This window comes from Ascaphus truei, chromosome 2, assembly GCF_040206685.1.
Source record: "Ascaphus truei isolate aAscTru1 chromosome 2, aAscTru1.hap1, whole genome shotgun sequence".
Lineage (NCBI taxonomy): Eukaryota > Metazoa > Chordata > Amphibia > Anura > Ascaphidae > Ascaphus > Ascaphus truei.
The window spans coordinates 53,152,916-53,174,974 of record NC_134484.1 but is presented as its reverse complement, the minus strand read 5'-3'; the positions used below and the strand labels follow the sequence as shown (position 1 = coordinate 53,174,974).

Sequence of the window (22,059 nt, the reverse complement as noted above, 5' to 3'; positions counted from 1 at the left end):
AGTTTACCCCTTCATTACCTTAGCGGTTAATACCACTAAGGTTATAAAGGTGTAAACCCTCATGCTACCCATCAGGTAGGCTTAAACACCCATCAAGGGCCAAATGCCATCTTCATCTACCCCGCTAACCTCAATAAACATTAAAAAACACAACAACCCTACTACCCACCTCCTCTACCCCAACATCCCCCCCAACACATACAGTACAGTAATGGGCAAAATTACTATTATCCAGATATGGATAATAGTGCATTTGCCCATTCTAAATAAAACAATACACAGCAGCATACAGTAAATAAAACTTCTATTTACCCCTGCCAGGGTGAAGGGCGTCCTCATTACCATAAAATAATTGTATTGATGTGTTGTTGAGGCTTTGTAGTTCTTTTATTGTTGTGGTGTATAAGTGTTTGTGTATTTATTTAATTGTTGCATATTTTTCGGCTTGATTGTTTTTTTTATAGGTTGGCCATTGGCTGCTATAGTGGCTTATCATGCTCATGTTATATGGGTATGATATTCCACAGTGCCAATCAATGGATAGAGGGTATAGTGGCCTTTGGGTGGGTGGTTAGGCCTCCCGGGTGGGTAGCAGTGGAGGGTGGGTTAACACCTTAATTACTATAGTGTTTATTAATCGCTAAGGTGATTAAGGGATTAGGGGCCATTAGATTGTATTTTTTCTTGTTGTATTATTGTGTTCCTGCCAACAGAGGACATGGATGAGGAGCATAGTGATGAGGATGCCCTTCACCCTGGCAGGGGTAAGTAGAAGTTTTATTTACTTTATGCTTCTGTATATTGTTTTTTTTTAGATTGGGCAAATGCACTATTATCCATAACTGGATAATATTAATTTTCAGGGCTCGACAAACTAAGGCAAAACCCACTTACACCCACCCAAAAGTAACTCGCCCCCCCCCCAAAGTAACTCCCTCAACCCCCCCCAATGACTCTTACCTACGGCGGGGTCTGGCGGGGTCTGGCGGAGTGGTGTAGCGATCTCTATCTTATCCCCTACAAATTGTAAGGTTTCCCCTGCAGGTCCTGAAAAAATGGCCGTGCGGCATCAAATGACACCGCATTTCCATGGCAACGGGACGCCGAGATGTCACAGTGTCATGCAACGTGGTGCCGTGTGACGTCATAGCGTGTTGTAGCATCCCGTTGCCATGGCAACACGGCATTATTTGATGCCGCTCAGCCATTTTTTCATGACCTGCAGGGGAAACATTACAATTTGCAGGGGAGAAGACGGCGATTGACGCACCACGCTGCCGGACCCCGCCGCAGGTAAGCACTCGACAGCGGACAATATGCTCTCGCCCGTGGAGTGCATTTGTTGAGCCTTGGTAATTTTGCCCATTACTGTACTGTATGTGTTGTGGGGGGTTGTTGGAGGTAGAGGAGGTTGGTAGTAGGGTTATTTTTTAATGTTTATTGGGGGTAGAGGGATTGAGTGAAGGGGTAGTTGCACCAAGGGTAGGTAATTAGGCCTACCGGGGGGAGGTTGGGGGTTTAGCAGGACTGTTAACCCCTTCATTACCATACCAGTTTCCACCGCTATGGTAGTGAAGGTGTTAGCTCCCCATGCACCCTTCATGTCAAGCCTAACCACCCACCCTGGGGCTATTACCCCCTTCATCCACCACCTCTGCCCCCAGTAAACAGGCTTTTGAAGTTGAACCCCTTAATTGCCTTAGTGGCTGGGCAATAAGGTAATGAAGCTGTTTTAGTAAAAATGTTTAATACTAGTTTACGTGAGCAGGGGGTCTCCGGTGGAGAGCCGCATTGGTTTTAGGTTCGGGGACCCCCTGCTTCCCGAGATACAGGCCCTGTTAATGGGTGCCGGTATCCCCATGCAATGTTTTAATGTCCAGCGTCACGTGACCGGGACATTTAAATGCATAGGAGATATCGGCACCGCATAACGGGGCCTGTTTCTTGGGAAGCAAGGGGTCCCCGGACCTAAAACAAACGAGGTTCTGCTCCGGAGACCTCCTGCTCACGTACACCAGTATTATTATTTTTTTATTAAAACACTGTGATTGCTGGCGAAATATGCGCAAGGAGAGGCGTCTCTCTCTGTGCATCTCTGCAGCCAGATCGCACAGGTGAGACCTTTGAGTGAGGCTAAGATGAGTTTTTGTGCTGTCTCGAGTGGTTTAGGCATTTTCCTGCTGCACAGTTTGAGTTGGGTTCAGATTCTTTCTGAATACCGTGATAACTCAAATTTCAAACCGTTCAGCAGGAACATGCCAAACCGTTCAGCGGGAACATGCCAAACCATTCGAGAAAGCAGCAAAATCATCGGAGCAACTAGAATGAGGCCGCAAATGTTTAATTTTGTTAATGCTTTTGTAAAAAAAATAATGCAATGCAAAAAAATTCCTCAGGTAAAGATAAGTGTTTCATTGTAGGAATTCCATATTTATGCATGTCAGCATAATGTGTGACAAATTGACAATAGAGCACCCCCCTACTTCAGCATATAATACTGATAGTGATCATCATTATTATGGGTTTACTGAGGTAACCCCAAAATCAAAATAAGAAAGCCCCCCCCCCCACGCCATTGTTAATTTCAGGTTACTCTAGTAATTATTTTTTAATTTCTGTAGCCTGGTGAAGCCTTTTCACAATCCCATTGTGATGATTCTGCTCTCTTCTTCTTTGATAAAGTAACCTTCATCCTGGCTGTGGTCCCAAATGTTCTGTCTAATTAGTCTCAGGGTTCCAGGCATGAATATTCTGGTTCTCTGACTTATAGACTAGCTTTTACCATCTGGATGTAGAAGACATTGTGCAAACAATCCAGGGGTTGTATCCCAACTACCTATGATTTGGACCCAGTTCCAACATATATTCTCTTAGGCTGATTTAATGTAATTGACCCAGTGTTTACCAAAATAATCCTGTGCTCTTTGCAGATGGGGATCTTTCCTGAAGGAAGCAGTCATCAGACCTCTTTTAAAAAAATGTGATGCATCGTCTTCCTGGTAAGGGGAGCGCTGCAGATCTCAGATGCGATATGTGAAAAAGTAAGAAAAATATAATAGTGCAGACAATAAAGTCAAGGTGTATCCAAAAACAATAATGTGTCAGTACCACGCACATATTTCTTCTGAAAATGGAAGGCATATCAGAGACTCATCTCTCTCTGATGGGAGCCCATGGCAAGGAATCTCTGACCGATGGCTGTATATAGATGTATCTTGAATGGTAAGCTGTATGTGTGGTAATACCTATTACCTCCCTCCCAGGGATAAGGATAAGAAAGAAAGAACGCACAATGGTATAGTATGTAGAAAAAAGGTCTATTACATCTATTAAAACATATTAATATCCACTCACATTTTCAAATGTGTAATCATACAGGAAGTGACGTCGACGTGATGTACGCGGAAGCGCACGAGGCAGCAGTAGCAGACGGCGTACACCCCATGTGTACCAACGGTTCTCTCCAATGTATGATTACACATTTGAAAATGTGAGTGGATATTAATATGTTTTAATAGATGTAATAGACCTTTTTTCTACATACTATACCATTGTGCGTTCTTTCTTTCTTATCCTTATCCCTGGGAGGGAGGTAATAGGTATTACCACACACACAGCTTACCATTCAAGATACATCTATATAAAGCCATCGGTCAGAGATTCCTTGCCAAGGGCTCCCATCAGAGAGAGATGAGTCTCTGATATGCCTTCCATTTTCAAAAGAAATATGTGAGTGGGACTGACACATTATTGTTTTTGGATACACCTTGACTTTATTGTCTGCACCATTATATTTTTCTTACTTTTTCACATATCGCATCTGAGATCTGCAGCGCTCCCCTTACCTGGAAGACGACGCATCACATTTTGGACCTGGACAGGCCAGTCTAAGGGTATAGAGCTGCTGCATTATATATTTTGTACACTATAGTCACATTTATTCACATTTTGGTGGTAGATATTGTCACAAGATTTTTTAGATTTATTTCACTTGTATTTGCGTGAATTACACCCTAGAAGTGTGAATTACACACTTTCATTACACTAGAAGCGCCCGGTACCATTTTTCTTCTCTTTTAAAAAAAGCCTTCTTTAGACCCAGATTGCATGGCTAATTACGGGCCCATATCAAACCTTCCTTTCCTAAGGAAGGTTATTAATAAAGTGGTAGCAAACCAACGGGGATCCAGTCTATCAACCCATGATACTTATGACCCATTACTGTCAAAATTCAGAAGATGGCATAGTACTTAAACAGCTCGAGTTCAGGTGCTTAATGATCTCCTGGTAGCAAGAGACAGAGGTGACTGTTTGATCTTGACCTCTCTATCTACAGCATTCGATACCATGGACCATGGGATCTTTAACTTGAAGGATTTCTGTAGACTGGGTGGCACAGTTCTCAACTGGTTCAGATATTTTCTCACTGGAAGGTTATAGAGAGCATCTTCAGGAGTATAATCCTTTAACCTGTGCACCTGTCGTATGAAGTGACACAGGGTTCTATCATATCTCCTATGTTGTTTGCAGTATACATGCTGCTATGCAGATAACACTCAAATCTACTTGTCCTTTGCACCTGGTACTAAAAAAACATTATCACTCATTAATAGATTTTTATCCAGAGAGGATGAGTGCTAGTTTGTTGAGGTTGAATCCTAATAAGACAGGAGTGCTCGTGGTGGATGCTCACTGTCGGAAGACAATAGGCCTGCAGCTAAAGTAGGTCAAAACACTGGCCCTAGGCATGGGTGCTCCCAGTTGTTAAACTCTGTCTGTGTGTGGAATCTTCATGTTGTCCTTAACTATGATTTGACCCTTAAACATCATGTGTCAGTCATAATCAAATCTTAATTCTTCCACCTAAGGAACATAGCCATGATTAAGCACTTTATTCACCCAGAGGATTTTGCTAGTCTTGTCCATGCCTTTTTGTCCTCATGCCTGAACTAATGTTATGCACTCTACCTGGATCAACTGGCTACAGAGCTGCGCCACCTGCTGCTGGTGCAGAATGTTGTGGCCTGGTTGTTAACTAACCAGAAACCTAAACAAAACAGTGTTCATGGCGCAGTGATAAAACAGTTAATATGTGCAAATGAACTAAGTGTTAGTTAGCACTGAAAAACACATAATACTGTAACTCCACGTAGAAGATTCTCCAGGTCAGCAGACTCTTTGTAGACCCTCATATGAAGAAACACAAATGCAAGGATATAGTGCATTAACATTTACTTTAAGATGACAAACAACACAGAGGGGATGGTAACACACTCACACTCTCCCCGCTGGTAAGTAAACAAGAATCTGTCTGGCATTTAATTACTACAGTACCATCCCATCAACTATTGTACCTTGTGTTTAGTCTCTTTTATAACTTTAAATGTTTTGTTCTTTTTTCCTTTTTGTAACTGTGAAGTGCTTTGAGTGCCCATTGGGAGAAAAGTGCAATTTAAATAAATACATATACAGTAGAGTCTCGGTTATCCGACCTAAATGGGACCGATACCGTGACAGATAACCAAAAGTGATGGATAATATGGAAAGTATTATCCCCCCCTCTTGCTTACCAGTGGCAGAAGAAGAGGAGGACTGCAGACCACAGGAGCAGCACTGGAGGAAGACAGCTGGCAGCCGGTGAAGAGGACAATGTCAGTGGAGGAATTGAGTTAAGACAGCGAGCAGCGGCGGGAGCAGGCAGGAGAAGACTATCAGACCCTGTGTGAGGAGCAGGAACAGATCAGCATAGGAGAACGGCTGGGGAGGAGCGCGCTGTAACACCAGAAGTTGACCGGTGTCTGACTTCTGGTAATACAGCACGCTCCTCCCCAGCTGTTCTCCTATGCTGCTCTGTTCCTGCTCCTCACACAGGGTCTGATGGTCTTCTCCAGCCTGCTGCCAACACCGCTCACTGCCTTAACTCCATTCCTCCGCTGACATGGTCCACTTCTCAGGCCGCCAACTGTCTTCCTCCAGTACCGCTCCTGCAGTCTGTAGTCCTCCTCTTCTTCTGTTGCCGGTAAGCGAGAAGAGGGGTGTGGGAGGAATGATGGATAAAAAGGAAGGTTGTATAACCCAAGGTCGGATAATCAGGACTCTACTGTATTATTATTATTTGTAATAATGAGCAATACTAAGGTGACAACAGGGCTATTGCCTCCTCGTTTAGTGCAGTGGGGAAGGAGAGGAGATCATACTGATCATAGAGATGAGTTACATTGGTAAGTCAAAGATAAAGAAGCAGTACACACAACTTTCAATTTGTGACTCAAATTCCCCTCCTAACAATCTCCATCACAAAAAAAATGACGTTGTGAAAGAGGTCATGAGTCTTAAAGCTGTACCCTGTGTCTGTTTTCTGGTTGCACTAGAGAAATAGGACAGATCTTCATGTTGGAAATACTCTGACTCCTGATGTCCCCAGGACGAGGTATGGTCTGGGAAGGTTGAGGGCGTTAACATAGTAATAATACTACATGAGAGGGTCTTCCTCACACCTTCTTTCCTCCGGATTCCCAGGGTTCCCTTATCCCCGTCCATCCAGGGAAAGAATGGTCAAAAAGCAGAAGAGGGGGAGAAAGACAGAGCTCTCTTATTGTAGCTTTCTATTCATTTTAAGTGGTAATAACTCAGATATATAGATATATATCATTAAAATAAATAATATTTAATTGACACCAAAAAAATGAATAATATAAAAGAAAAGTAAAATATAGTGCTGCTGTGAAAATATTTTCACAATAGAGTGCAACATGAATCTGAATAACTATGGATGTGTATACCAGAAGTTTTGAGAAAATTATATTGTTTTAAACATTAAAAATATTAATAATTGCTAATTTAATACTGTTTGCAAATGTTTCAACTTTGCAAAGAATACATTTTCAAAAACTTTACCTTTTTTAACGGTATCATTTATCAAAGTCTCCCATCTGCAAAACTGGTGCAAAAATTACATACTTACAGAACCAGACATATCAAGAGAAACACCTCTTATTGGTTTCAATGGAAATGTTTTTCCTTGAGAAAATTTGTAGTTTTCTTACTGTGATAAATGACCCCCTAAATGTGTATTTAATGCTATAAGTAATAACATAACCATATTTATATGTTATAGGAAAATTGTACTCACAAATACAGATTGGTATGTTTGCAGACAATTGTTGTTTTCTCTACAAATAATAGTTTTCTGCCCTATTAGTATTTATTATATATACTATATATTTTGTAAAGTTATTTGTTATTTATCTTTTCGCTATGCATTTGGACAACTCGTAAAATATCGTAGCCAAATTTTTCATGATGGTTCATGAGATCAGGATTTTGTCCATGTTTAGATACAATGCCTTAATTCTATTTATTCTAGGAGACATTACAAATTCTATTTATACCTTTTAGGCTCTGTATCTGGCACATGACAATATAATGCACATAGCCTGGTGGCAGATAGGGAAAGCGGGATAACTATAAAGTTTAGATAGAAAGCAGATAAAGAAAGAAAGAGAGGACGTCAGTTGACACATGAGGAGAAAGTAAGAATGGTGGATGAGAGGCAAAAAGAATTGAAGACATGATAAGGTATTAAAATAAATTAGCCATGGAGAGAAGCAGGGCAGAAGGAGATAAGGGGAGATGGAGAGAAGAGTAGAAGGTGAAAAGGGGGAGGGAGGGAGAAGGGTGTGCAGCAGGTGGGAAGAATAGGGAAATGGAGGGAGGGAGGCAGAGAGAAGTGAGAAATGGAAGGGGGAGGGTGCAGGGAAGCGGGAGAGAAGGTGGGGAAAGAAGAGAAGCTTAATCTATATTCTATTTAAACACAGGGAAAAGGGGGGAAGAGAGGACGAGAAGGGGGATGAGGGAGAGAAGGGGAGGGCAGAAAGAGAGAGAAGAGGGGGAGAGATAGTAATGTAGATTTTTGCAACCCATGCGAAAACGGGTATGTTCAGCTAGTACAGTGATTCTAGCTGAAAGCACCAGTTTTTTCATGGGTTGCAGTAATCTACATTACTAGCTATCCCCCACTTCTCTCTCTTTCTGTCCTCCCCTTCTCTCTCTCTCTCCTTCCCCCTTCTCCTGCATTTAAATAGAAGATAGATTAAGCTGCTATTATTTCCACCTTCTCTCCCTCTTCCCCTTCTCCCTCCCCCTCCATTTATCTCTGCCTGCCTACATTTCCCCCATCTTCCCCCCTGCTCCCTCTTCTTACCACCTACTGTTCTCCCCCGTCCTTCCCCCTTCACTCCTTCTTCCCACCGCATCTTTCTTTTAATATCTTATGATGTCGCCAATTCTTTCTGCCTCTTTCTTTTCCACCATTCTTGCTTTCTATACAGTAGCTATCTACTATATATTTTGGAAAATTATTTGTTTGTTTGCTATCCATTTGGGCACCTCTTGAGATATCATAGTCACATTTTGCATGATGGTTACTGAGATCAAGAAGCAGGCTTTTGTCTATTATTGTAAACTGGATACATTCTATTTTTCTCAATCAAGTCAGCTACTGGGTGTTGTACTTGGTAGGCTAAGTACAGTATGTGGCCCATGGCATCATAATGCACATAGCCTGGTGTCAGATATTTATACATATTACACAGGAATCAGACGCAGAAAGAAAGAGAGAAAATCAGTTGGCACGTGAAGAGAAAGTGGAAATGCTGGAGAAGGAGAGAGAGGCGTAAAGAATTGGGGACATAATAAGTTATTAAAGGAAAATTATGGAAGGGAGAGATACAGTATGAAGGAAAGGAGAGAGATACTGGTTGGAAACAGAAGAGGGGGAGCGAGAGAAGGGTGTAGGGGGGAGTGGGATGAGAGGAGGAGGAGGGGAAAAATGTAGTTGGTATCTAAGATTTCCAGAGCAACACTGGGTACTTTCCGCTAGAGTGTGTGTGTGTGTGTGTGTGTGTGTGTGTGTTTGTGTGTGTGTGTGTGTGTGTGTGTGTGTGTGTGTGTGTGTGTGTGTGTGTGTGTGTGTGTGTGTGTGTGTGTGTGTGTGTGTGTGTGTGTGTGTGTGTGTGTGTGTGTGTGTGTGTGTGTGTGTGTGTGTGTGTGTGTGTGTGTGTGTGTGTGTGTGATCCCATTGGTTGATGCCCTTTTTTTTGTTTTACAAAAAAAAAACACTTTTAATTATGTTAAAATTATATTACATTGGAAATATGGTAAGATACTTGGTTAGCAAAAACAAAGTGTCAAATTCTTCATACTGTATGTTCCATAATTAAATAAACTAGCACAATTGTTTCGTTATCAACTATTCTTGCAATTTAAAACCAAACATAACTCCAGGTAACTGGAAATAACTTATGAAGAATCATTAAAAGGTATGTACTTTATTGCACATCATAAATAACTAAAAAATATAAATGTACCTGTGAATGTGCCAGAGGACTAATATTGTGTCATACATGAAAAATATGTAAATAATTTTTATGCCACTGATTGCAAATCAGTGTTTTACTCGCCAATAAAATAAATAACATTTTAATTGACACCATAAAAATGAATAGTATAAAAGAAAAGCAAAATATAATGCTGCTGTGACAGTGTTTTCACAATACAGTGCTATATGAATGTGAATAACTATGGATGTGAATACCAGAAGCGACTTGAGAAAAATTAATTGTTTTAAACATTTAAAACATTAATAATTGCCAATTTGATACTGTTTGCAAACGTTTTAACTTTGTAAGAAATACATTCTCTAAAGCAGATGTTCCCAACTCCAGTCCTCAAGGGCCACTAACAGTGCAGGTTTTAAGGGTATCCTCTCATTAGCACATGTGACACAATCGTTTGACTGAAAGCCCTGTAGGAACCTCTGCTCTAAAGGTATCATTTATCAAAGTCTCCCATCTGCAAAACTGGTGCAATAAATGGTGTAACTGTACTGTACCGTATATTTCAAGAGAAACACATCTTATTGGTTCCAATGGATAGGTTTTTCCTTGGTAAAGTTTGTACAGTTTAAATGTAATGCTATAAGTAATAATAAAACCAACACATAATCATAATGATATTTTATAGGAAAAATGTACTCACAAATACAGATTGGTATGTTTGCCGACCATTGGTTATTTTCTTTACAAACAATAGATTTCTGTCCTATTAGTTCAAATGCAAACTGGCACTCAAATCTTAAAACGTCTCCATTAGAAAATCCATCTCCTTCTCGAATACCATATAAAGGTGTTCCTGGATCCCCACAACTTGCTTTTTCAATTTCTGTAAAGTGAAAAATAAATGCAGGATTAGAATCACAGATCAGCAAATAAATATGTTAATTACTGTAAAGAGTTTTTAACCTTAACTATTGTGTGACCTGGGATGGGACAGTCTCTGCCAAATTATAATCAGTGGTGGGTGGAAACACTAAGCATTGTTATTATTTTTTGTAAATTGTCCAGTAGGAAGAAAAAAAATGAAAGTTTCTAAAATAATTTTACTATTATGGCTTTGGTTTTACATATTTTTCAATCCCGATTTCTCTTTTCCCCATACAATTTTTATGTGCTGTGCAGTATATACATCTTATGTAATATTTAGCAATCTCAATTGAGAGTACTCTAAATAATGATTAACTTTTTCATACTGTTAGGAAATGTACAAATGTAAGCCTAAGGTCGTTGTGAGGCTGTATCTCATAAATCACATACTGTTATTTATTTGCTATTAACGTTAGCACTGTTAAAAATGTAATCTACCTTATTTTTTATTGATATAGGAAATTAGTCATTATCAAGTGTTCTAATGGTGAGATTGATACTCGGAAAGGAGTGATGTGCATCAAGTTAGTATCGTACTGTATATTTTGACGGCTTTGACTGAACAACATATGACTGACCCCTCTGTGCCACTTGTGTACAAGAGTAGTTTCATTATGTCCGTATTTTATTAGGATATACTATTTTTTGTATCTACTGTAGGTCCATACTGTATGTTTTTCTTTTTAGCATAAAATATCTCATCTACATCTGATGTAGCACTATCTCCTCACATATTATCCACATCAAATATGATTCATTATTACTTAGCACACAGACAGAAACAGAAAAATATGCACCTGAAGATCTGTGTGGCCTTGATACATCACCCCATATAGCACATACAAAAATGAGAGCTACCCATTTATCATTGACAATATATACAATTTTACAAACTAAAGAAATCATTAAATAAGAAATAAAATGGTCTAGTCAACTGTTAGAGGGATTTAAACATACTGTCTCTCATACAGTACATTAAGATTTAAAATCAATTGTTGAAAATAGGCATGTACTATCAATCCAGTAAGTAGGGTGATTATAGGTCATGTCATGTTCAAATTCACTTCTATTATATAAAACGCCTTGATAATTTTAGTATAGTGTTACAGCTGCTTTGTGGAAATGTCTAGTAAGTATTCTTGATCGCCTCCTTAAAGCTAATATCCAGATGTTTTCAATGTGGCAATTGCTTACTTCACCCATACCTACTGTAGCATGATAAGCACTTATAATTTGTCTACACCAGGCAATAAACATTCACAAATTTCCTTGGTGCAAAACAGAGGCAAAAATTGCATTCAATTAATTAAATAAAGAAATCAATTAAATGCAATATTATCTATTTCCACCAGCCTTACCTGAATACATAGACCCCAATGTGCCTTATATAAGGAACCACATATGGATAAATGAATGATACTGTATATATAAAGCAATAATAGACTACTTACTCAAGATTGTCTTAGCATTTTAAACTGTAAGTCATTTTACGATAAATAAGTAGTGACCACTGGACAACAGACTCCAAGATGTTAACTGTTATTTGATGTGCTTTGAAGTATGTAATAGTCAAGACTCTAATGTTTCTTTTATTGGCTGTCTAGTCAGTGCTCATAAAATGGGGATGAGTAAATCATGTTATATTTAATTAATAATCCCAGAAGAACAGGGCATTACTAGCCAATACTGCCCTGGCTGGAAGAGTTGCAGACCGAGGGACTTTAACCCAGCAGGGCATTATTGGCCAGTAATGCCCTGTTCCTGGGGGGATTATTACTATTATAGGCTAAATGTAGGCTTATTTTATACATTTTTCATGAAAAAAGCAGACACTTTTGTAGTCATATTAATTTTTATCAGCATGATCATCTGCATTCTTATGCTTTCACTGCACATGTTTATTAAAATGAAATTGTACTGTACATACTGTACACCCAGTCTCTATCTCTTTCCACCCACACACTGCAACCCCCTGTATATACACAAACACTCTGCAGTACCCCCTCTACACCCAAAAAAAACACACCAGCAGCCCCCCTACACCCACAAACATACTGCAGCCCCCCTGTAAACCCACAATGCAGACACACACACACACACACCAAGAAAACACACTTTGCAGCCCTCCACCACTCTCTACACCAACAAAACACACACTACAGACACACACACCAACAAAAACACTGCACAGCCCTCTCTATACCCTCTATTCCCACAAAACACACACCAACAGAACACACATTGCAGACACACACAACACACTCCTTGATAAAGTGTACAGCCATACACGAAACACGTAGAAGGGTGCTCTCCTCCGTTTGTTATATGGAATTTTATCAATAAAGTATTTTTCTTCACCCTGGGACCCACTTCATTGGATTGTGCGCCAGTTCTCTCTTCTACAGTTGACTACCACCACTTGGCTGCACATCCCACAGGACTTTGGAACAAGGCGGTATGTGAGTATTTTTTATTCTGTTGGAGGGGGACCATCCCTTTTGAGGAGTCACAGGGGCTTCATAATTTACCCCAACCTCAGGGATTATTTGGCCCCACAGAGATGGTTATTTCTCACCAGCCATATTTCATTTTGCCAATTTCATTATGATCTAGCACTGGAGCGCAGTTGTCACTACAATTTCTAAATGACTCCTCCCCCACCCTGCATGCAGAGGGCTCCACACATGAGAGTGAGGAGAAAGGGGGGGGGTCTAGAGGGGGCCAGCAGAGTATTTTTTTTTAGTGTGTGTTTTGTGGGTGCAGAGGGTGTGTGTTTTTTTCGTGTGTGTCTGCAGTGTGTGGGTTTATAAGGGGGCTTTAGTGTGAGTTTGTGGGTGTAGGTGGGGCTGCTGGTGTGTATTGTGGGTGTAGAGGGGCAGCAGTCTGTTTTGTTGGTGTGTGTGTCTGCACCGTGTGTTCTGTTGGTGTGTGTTCTGTGGGTGTAGAGGGGGCAGCAGAGTTTAGTTTGTTGCTGTGTGTGTGTGCAATGTGGGTTTTGTCGGTGTATGGGGAGGGGCTGCAGTGTGTGTGTGTGTGTCTTCAGTGTGTGTTTTGTGGGTGTAGAGGGTGCAAGAGGGCTGCAGAGTGTGTTTTGTTGATGTGTGTGTGTCTGCAGTTTTGTGGGTTTACAGGGGGGCTGCAGTGTGTGTTTGTGGGTGTAGAGGGGGGCCTGCTGTGTGTGTTTATTCAGTGTGTGTTTTGTGAATGTAGCGGGTGAGGAGAAGGGCTGCAGAGTGTATTTTGTGAGTGTAGAGTGTGTGTAGGGGGGCTGCAGAGTGAGTTTGTGTATATAGAGGGGCATTGCAGAGTGTGTGTGTGTATATAGAGGGTGGCTATGTGTATGTACAATTTCATTTTAATAAACACGTGCAGTAAAAGCATAAGAATATAGACGAGATCATGCTGATAAAAATCAATATGACTACAAAAGTGTCTATAAAAATATAAAAACAAAATAAGCCTACAATTAACCTATAATAGTAATAATCCCCTCAGAATAGGGGATTACTGGCAGTACTGGCATTTACTTAAATAAAGCTAATACAATATATTCTAACTTCAATACTATGAAACTGACGAATATCAAACCTTGCCAACTTTTGAAATATACTGTATATAGATGTAGTCAGTCTTACTTCTGCTTGGAAAAGCCATGGACACATTACCATAGCTTACCCCTGCAGTCAGGCTTAACACTGAGGGGTCCAAAAAGGAAGACTGGCCTCCCGCAGGTAGCCACAAAGTTTACCTACCCTGGAGCCGCAGCATTTTGCTTTTTCACCACGGCTTTGGGGAAGGGAATTTGGCTGCATTGATATCATTAGCATTTGCACAAATTCATATAGACTGTTGAGAAAGGCATTTTCGCAGACGTCCTTTTTGCTAAATATATAAGTCTTTAGTGTTAAGGCAAACTCCACAATAGTGTTTACACGTGCAATAACTTTCACAAATATGCACAATTCTTACACATTTCTCAAACATATTTGTGAATCAAACTCCCACACATCTATACAGCTAAGATTATAGCAAGTGTTTTTCACTTTGGCATTAGAAAGCTTGTTTGGTAGCTGTGCAGTTTAAGGTTAAAAAATAAATACATCTTTCTTTCATTTAATTGATATTGCTAACATCATTTCAAATTTATTTAGTATATAAAAATCTTTAATATGCAAAAGGTAGTGCAATGCATTTCTGACAGTCATTGGTTATTTTACATAACTTACAGATACAGTTTATATGAGTTATGAACTTTCATTAAAGAGCAAAGTCAGAAGTAAATAGAAATAAAAAAAAGTTACATTGCACAGTGGACAGAAGTAGAAAGTTTGGAATTGTTGTGTATAACAGATGTTATTTTCAAAATTGATTACCTATGTGGCCTGTGGGTTCTTAATTTTCTTTTGTTATTCATTCCCAGTGCTATACTATGCAATGTTATGAATGATCATTTTATTTGTTGCATATTAGCCCCCTGAGCCATCTAATATGCCAAGCATCCAAAGTGCTACTTGTAGCAATGTAATAGAACACAATTATCTTTAAGGGTCATAAAACTAAATCCAATGTCTAGACAAGTATCCTTGCAAGCCATGTGCCATATTTCTTACAGGTTAGTTACACAGTTACTGTAGATACATTTCTTGCCTAGGAATAAAGATTAGCTGTAAAGTGCTAGTATTGATGTAATGTCAGAAATTAGTGTTGCAACTATACAATGTATTGCATATGTTAGAAAAAATCATATAAGATAGAAACCACATGTCACTAGTCAGGGGCGAGTGGAGAAGGGAATTAAGTCATTAAGCCCAACACTGCAGTAATTTTGAACTCAACAGTTGTCAAAAAGGCCACCATACACTAGCACAGGAGTGGGCAACTCCCAACTCCAGTCCTCATGGGCCACCAACAGGCCAGGTTGTCAGGATATTTCTGCTTTATCACAGGTGGCTCTATCATTGGCTTAGTCAAAAACTGAGTAATTGATTAAGGCTTAATTGAACCTTAATCATTAAGCCAACTGTGCTAAAGCAGGGATATCTTTAAAACCAGACCTGTTTGTGGTCCTTGAGGACTGCAGTTGGCCACTCCTGCGGTAGTTATAGGGCTTGGCTAATAAAACAAGTTGTTTAAAATCATTAATAATTTACTAATTGTCTGTTTAGGTTTCAGGCATCTGTTGTAGTCAATTTCTGACAAATGTTGCTTTTGCTGCTTTTTCTGATTTCTCAAGCTGATCCTGTCAAAATATGTGCCTCAAACATGCCTAATACTTTCCCAATGATTTATTATACTGTATCTCTTCTTGATTATCAATGTTGGTTAGATGGGAAACCCCAAACAGCTAATAAATTTAGTATGCAAGAAGAGATACACTGTATTTATGTTAATATTTTATGTTTGAATTGTGTTTGTTTTTTTCATCTGTTTGCGCCAACTTTCAATTTACGGTGTTTGTCACAGATCTAAAATCCTCAGAGTTTTCTACTGTATCAGACGTAGAGGACTTTTTAATGTGGAAAAACAAAAGTACTTATAATGTTTTCTATGGCAATAATGAATCTTTTTCATTACACTGCACATGCATTAAGTTATCTTTACTTTACTCCTACTTACTACATTTCGAAACACTGCTGTAGTTGCTAAGAAAATGAAAGCATGAAAAAAGCTTGAAACATTAATGCTAAACAATGCCAGTTCAAAGTGCTTCTCTTAGCATCAATTTCATGGCACAAACCATTGTTTTAGATTTATATATTGCCCTCTGATTTGGATACATAACTAGAGTAATTTTATAAGTAGACCTTTTTGCTTACATGCTTAACGAGATTCTAAATGTTTCAAGCGGGGCTATTAAACATAAAACAGTGCACTAATCGTCTCCAGTGGTTTGTGCCACTTCAGCTGTAACTCAGTTTTATTATTTTTGGTCCCAGTTTTATTATTTTGCTCATAACACTGCCTCAATGTATGTCACTATAATTCTATTTTCTGTGGCTTTTTTGAGTTCCTCAATAGATATATTTTAATGCATTGTATAAATTATGTAAACAGCTGTGCATAATATTGGAAAGGAAATGATTACAAATCTTATCACATACTACCTGGTAAAATCAATAACCATACTGTAGCTACGAGAAAGGGAGAAAGGGTCACGACTCTGCACGTTTTCTGTCATTCTTAAGCCTACACTACCTGAACATTGCAGTCTCCTGAAAGTTTGTCAGCAGTTGATTTCTATACTATTGATTAACATTACGCTAATAATGAAGTATATGTATATAGTAAACTACCAGCATAACAAGGTATGCTACCACTTTAAATAAACTTGCCAGTGCACTTTTTCAACCCCTTAAACGTTATACTACTTAAAAATGGTCTCCCGAATACAGTTATTTGGGTCCTCCAAAGATCTTAAACACAACCCCCAATGCCACCTTTCTGCCTTTACAGCAAGCTACCAACCTTACTTTTAGCTTATTTTTGCCTTAAAATGACAAACAATCTGCAGTAGAGCAACTTCTGTTGCTTATTCTCACTTGATCCACACTATGAAAGCACAGAGGTTAATGCTGTTTGCAGCCATCAGTGTATTACCAGGAACGTAACCAGGACATGCCCAGTGAATGAAACTCCCTAACCAGAGGAAGGAGCCACCTCGTGTTATGCCAAATGAACTTGTGGACATCACATTCATGGGTTTTGTGGTGATGATAATAATAATAATAATTTTTATCTTGTATAGTGCTGACGGTGTACACAGCACTGTAAATAGATTTTTTTTTAGCAGACACGGCCCCTGCCCCGTAGAGCTTGCAATCTAGTTTGGGTAATTGCTTGATCCACAGTATGTACTGCTGCAGCGGCAGTTATTCGAAGACATCACGTAATGGAATTTTAGGATTTTCCCAAGATCCGCCCAAGATGTTCAGTTGCAGACTAATGGCCCGCCGGAGTAACACAGTGGGGGTCCCTGCTGTGTGAGTCCTACCGTAGTCTGCCTTTCTGTAATAGACGCGCCGTGAGAAAGGCTGAATCAGTCACTCTAACTGTGCACCTCTCACAGGCGATCCCGGGGGTTAAATTAAAATTCTAACATTGCAGTAATGTAGCAGGGGGTCTCCGGAGCTGAACCGCATTGATTTAAGGTCCAAGGACCCCCTACTTCCCAAGATACAGGCCCCATTATGGGGTGCCAGTATACCCGCCATGTTAAAATCTCGTGGGTCACGTGACCGTGGGATCTAATCAAAGCAGAGGGATACTGGCACCTCATAACGGGGCCTGTATCTCGGGAAATAGAAGGTCCCTGAAGCTAAAATCAACTTTGTTCAGCTCAGGAGACCCCCTGCTCCCGTACACTAGTATCAACCACACCCCCCCCCTCCAAATAAAAAATCATTGCCTAAGCAAGTAGCTGCTAAGGTAACGAAGCTGCTCACATTTTATTTTTATTCATAGTGTGCGTGAGCAGGGGGTCTCCTGAGCTGAAAAAAAAATATTTCAGCCTCGGGGATCCTTACTTCCCGAGTTACAGGCCCCGGTATGGGGTGCCGGTATCCCCATATTAAAATCCACATGGATCTAATCAAAGCAGAGGGATACCAGCAACCAATATCGGGGTCTGTCTCTTGGGAAGTAGGAGGTCCCGAGGCTGAAATCAACTTTGTTCAACTCAGGAGACCCCCTGCTCACACACAAAATAAATAAAAATTTAAATGTAAGCAGCTTCATTACCTTAGCGGCCATGCAATGCCCGCTAAGGCAATGAAGGGGTTAAGGCACAGTACTGTTGCAGATTACATTACAATATGTACTGTACTACCCACCCACTAATACACAACCCACCCCACGTGTCCCCCCATAAAACCATGATTTATTATTTTACACACAGGATTAATACCCCAGGCCAAAGGGAGTCCCCGATGGATGGTCCCGACGGGTGTCCGCAGGCCCCACAGTGCACCAGAGGGGGATGCCCACAGAGTCTGGGTGTCTCTGGGAGGTCCCAGCTAGGCTCCGTGAGCCTCAAAGTGGTCCCGTAGGTCACCGTGGGCCACAATTGAATCCACGGGTGGGCTTGCGAGTGTCTAGGGGTCCCGGGTCATCTCCACAGGTGTCTGAGGCCCTTGGTGGTTACCACGGGTGTCTGGGGCCCTCAGGTGGTCCCTGTGGGTCCATAGGGCCCAGCTTTTGTGCCACCAGTTCTTCCCCACAGGTGTCCCCCGTGGGTCTGCAGGTGGTACCCGTGGGCATCCTGGGGTCCTCGGGTGGTCCCTCTGGGTGTCATCAGGGCCCCCACAGCTGTGGGGCCCACGGTTCTTCCCCATAGGTGTCCCCCGTGGGTCCGCAGGTGGTACCGTGAGTGTCCGAGGGGCCTCGGGTGGTCTCCATAGGTCCCCGCAGACCTGAGGTACCAACCCTGTAAGTAAAAAAATAAAACATGCCCTACATTTAAATAAATACACCCCCCCACCACCACTACCAACAAACACATACAGTACAGTAATGGATATGGATAATAGATTATTTTTCCATTATTAAACACAACATTAGCAAGCATAAATAAAGTAAATAAATACAGTTCTACTTACCACAGCAATATGATGGATGTCCTCGACCAGCAAGGTCCCTGTCCTCAGTTCCCAGAAGCATGCATACATAATAAATGCAATCTAATGTCGCCTAACCCCTTAATCACCTTCGCGGTTAATAACCGCTACAGTAATTATGGTGTTAAACCACCCTGCCCCACTATCCATCCGGGAGGCCTAAGCACCCACCCCGGACCCACTATAATGTTACCTATAATGTTTAACCTTATCCAGAAATAGAAATATAGATTAATTTATTGTGTATTCATCTATAAAAGTATTGCTGGCTTATAATAGTATAATTATATGGCAAACTATTATTTAGGGAGATGAATGTGTAGATATGGGTTCCAATAGGAAACACATTCAAACATGCATGCCTTTTTGTTTATAAGAGTTATGGCACGACAGAGAGGCTTCAGTTATATAGACGTTAATATTTATTAGAGCACAGCACAAAATATAAGACTTACACAGTAATACTACATATACTTCCTTATAAGGTTTGTACTTATTACAGGCCTAACAAAACAGTACAATACAGTACATCCTACCTAACAATACATTGATATAACACACATATATATTCAGATTTACAAGTGCACAAGAATTATGATCATGCTCTGCTTCTCTTTCCCTCCTTCTCTCCTGACTAACTGACATAATTTCCTAGTTTAAACGGGGTTTCTACACTCATAGCTCAACATGTAGGAGGTTCTGATTGGTTGAGGATGTATGCTTCAACCAAATTGTGTTTTTCTCTTTGAAGATCATGGGAAAAACCTAGAAATACCAAATTTATCAATAAATGTTTTGTACATGTCAACATCCTGATTGGAAAATAGCAACTGCTTCTACAAGGGGTCTAGATGTTAATTCAGGAAACACAGTATTGTCTTTTGAAGTCCTTGATAATCAACAAGAAATGTTTGGACAGGGTGTGAAGTAAATAAGACTTTTGTTTGTCAATATCTTCTTCTGGAATGTTTATTCAGGTGAAGATGTGAGTGTCTACTTCAAAAGACTGTTTGTGACGCCTGTAAACAAAAGCATCCTGTAAGCAATTCTCTTGGGTAACAATACCCTCCCTGTACGCATTGAGTAGTATAGTGGTACATCATACCCGTATAATAATATGGGCATGATAAGCAACTCTAGCACACAATGGGCACCTAATCTCAATACATTAATGCACAAAACACACAATAATAAAACATTCCAAAACACCAAACAAAGCAATTAATTTACACCACAGCTATGAATTAATTAAACCAGTAACCAATCAAAGCAATTACTTTATACAACAGCAATGAATTATTTAAACCAGTAACCAATCAAAGCAACAATATTTTTGTTGTCATTTTTTGCTTTGTGTTGATGGTGATTTTTGCGATGTCAGTTTATTATGTGATGTCATTGTTTAGTATTTTTCTGCTTAATTTAAATAAAATGTTGACGATTTATTCTCGTTTTTAATTAATGACGTATTGTGTTGGCTAATGCTTTTAATTGTTGTGTTTCAGATATTTTTAAATAATTAATTGCTTTGATTGGTTACTGGTTTAATTAATTCATAGCTGTTGTATTAATTAATTGCTTTGATTGGTTACTAGTTTAATTAATTCATTGCTGTTGTATAAAGTAATTGCTTTGATTGGTTACTGGTTTAATTAATTCATAGCTGTTGTATAAATTAATTGCTTTGATTGGTGTTTTGGAATGTTCTATTATTGTGTGTTTTGTGCATTAATGTATTGAGATTAGGTGCCCATTGTGTGTTCTATAGTGGCTTATCATTCCCATATTATTATATGGGTATGATGTACCACTATACTACTCAACGGATACAGGGTGGGTATAGTGTGTCTGGGGAGGGTGGTCAGGCCTCCCAGGTGGGTAGCAGGGAGGGTGGGTTAACCCCTTAATTACTGTAGCGGTTATTAACCACTAAGGTGATTAAGGGGTTAGGAGACATTAGATTGTATTTATTATGTATGTATGCTTTCTGGCAACTGAGGACAGGGACCTTGCTGGCGAGGACATCCATGATATTGCTGTGGTAAGTCGAACTGTATTTATTTACTTTATTTATGCTTGCTAATGCTGTGTTTAACAAAGGGCAAATAATCTATTATCCATATCTGGATAATAGTTATTTTGCCCATTACTGTACTGTATGTGTTTGGTGCTGGTGGGGGGGTTGGAGGTGGTGTATTTATTTAAATGTAGGACATGTTTTATTTTTTTACATACAGGGTTGGTACCTTAGGTCTGCGGGGACCTTTGGAGACAACCCGAGGACTCCCGGATGCCCACGGGTAACACCTTTGGACCCATGTGGACACCTGCGGGGAAGAACCGGGGGACCCACAGTTGTGGGGGCCTTGTGGACATGCAGGGACCACCCGAGGGCCCCTCACACCTGTGGTAACCACAAGAGGGCCTCAGACACCTGTGGGGATGACTCGGGACCCCCAGACACTCATGGGCACACCTGTGGACACCCCCCTCTGGTACACTGTGGGCCTGCAGGCACCCATCTGGACCACCAGGGACCCCTGTTGGCCTGCGGTATTAATCCTGTGTGTAAATGAATAAATCATGGTTTTATGGGGGGGCACGGGGGGTGGGTTGTGTATTAGTGGATGGGTAGTACAGTACATATTGTAATGTAATCTGCTACAGTACTGTGCCTTAACCCCTTCATTTCCTTAGTGGGCATTGCATGGTCGCTAAGGTAATGAAGCTGCTTACATTTAAATTTTTATTTATTGTGTGTGTGAGCAGGGGGTCTCCTGAGTTGAACAAAGTTTATTTCAGCCTCGGGACCCCCTACTTCCCGAGATACATGCCCCGGGTATGGGGTGCCAGTATCCCTCTGCTTTGTTTAGATCCCATGTGGATTTTAATATGGGGATACCGGCACCCCATACCGGGGCCTGTAACTCGGGAAGTAGGGATCCCCGAGGCTGAAATCAACTTTGTTCAGCTCAAGAGACCGCCTACTCATGCACACAATGAATAAAAATAAAATGTGAGCAGCTTCATTACCTTAGCAGCTACTTGCTAAGGTAATGATTTTTCATTTGGAGGGGGGTGTTTGATAGTAGTGTGCGGGAGCAGGGGGTCTCCTGAGCTGAACAAAGTTGATTTCAGCCTCGGAGAACCCCTACTTCCCGAGATACAGGACCCATTATGGGGTG

General features: G+C 40.5%; 1 protein-coding gene across 6 annotated transcripts in view; it reads right to left on the bottom strand.

The window, feature by feature from the left end:
- The window catches only part of CSMD3 (CUB and Sushi multiple domains 3), a 1,548,521-nt gene that overhangs the window by 631,752 nt on the left and 894,710 nt on the right, over positions 1-22,059 (bottom strand). For all 6 annotated transcript variants that reach the window (XM_075582415.1, XM_075582410.1, XM_075582412.1 and 3 more), the window contains one exon: positions 10,039-10,221. In XM_075582415.1, coding sequence (XP_075438530.1) covers positions 10,039-10,221 — 183 coding nt within the window. The remainder of the gene's footprint in view (positions 1-10,038; positions 10,222-22,059) is intronic.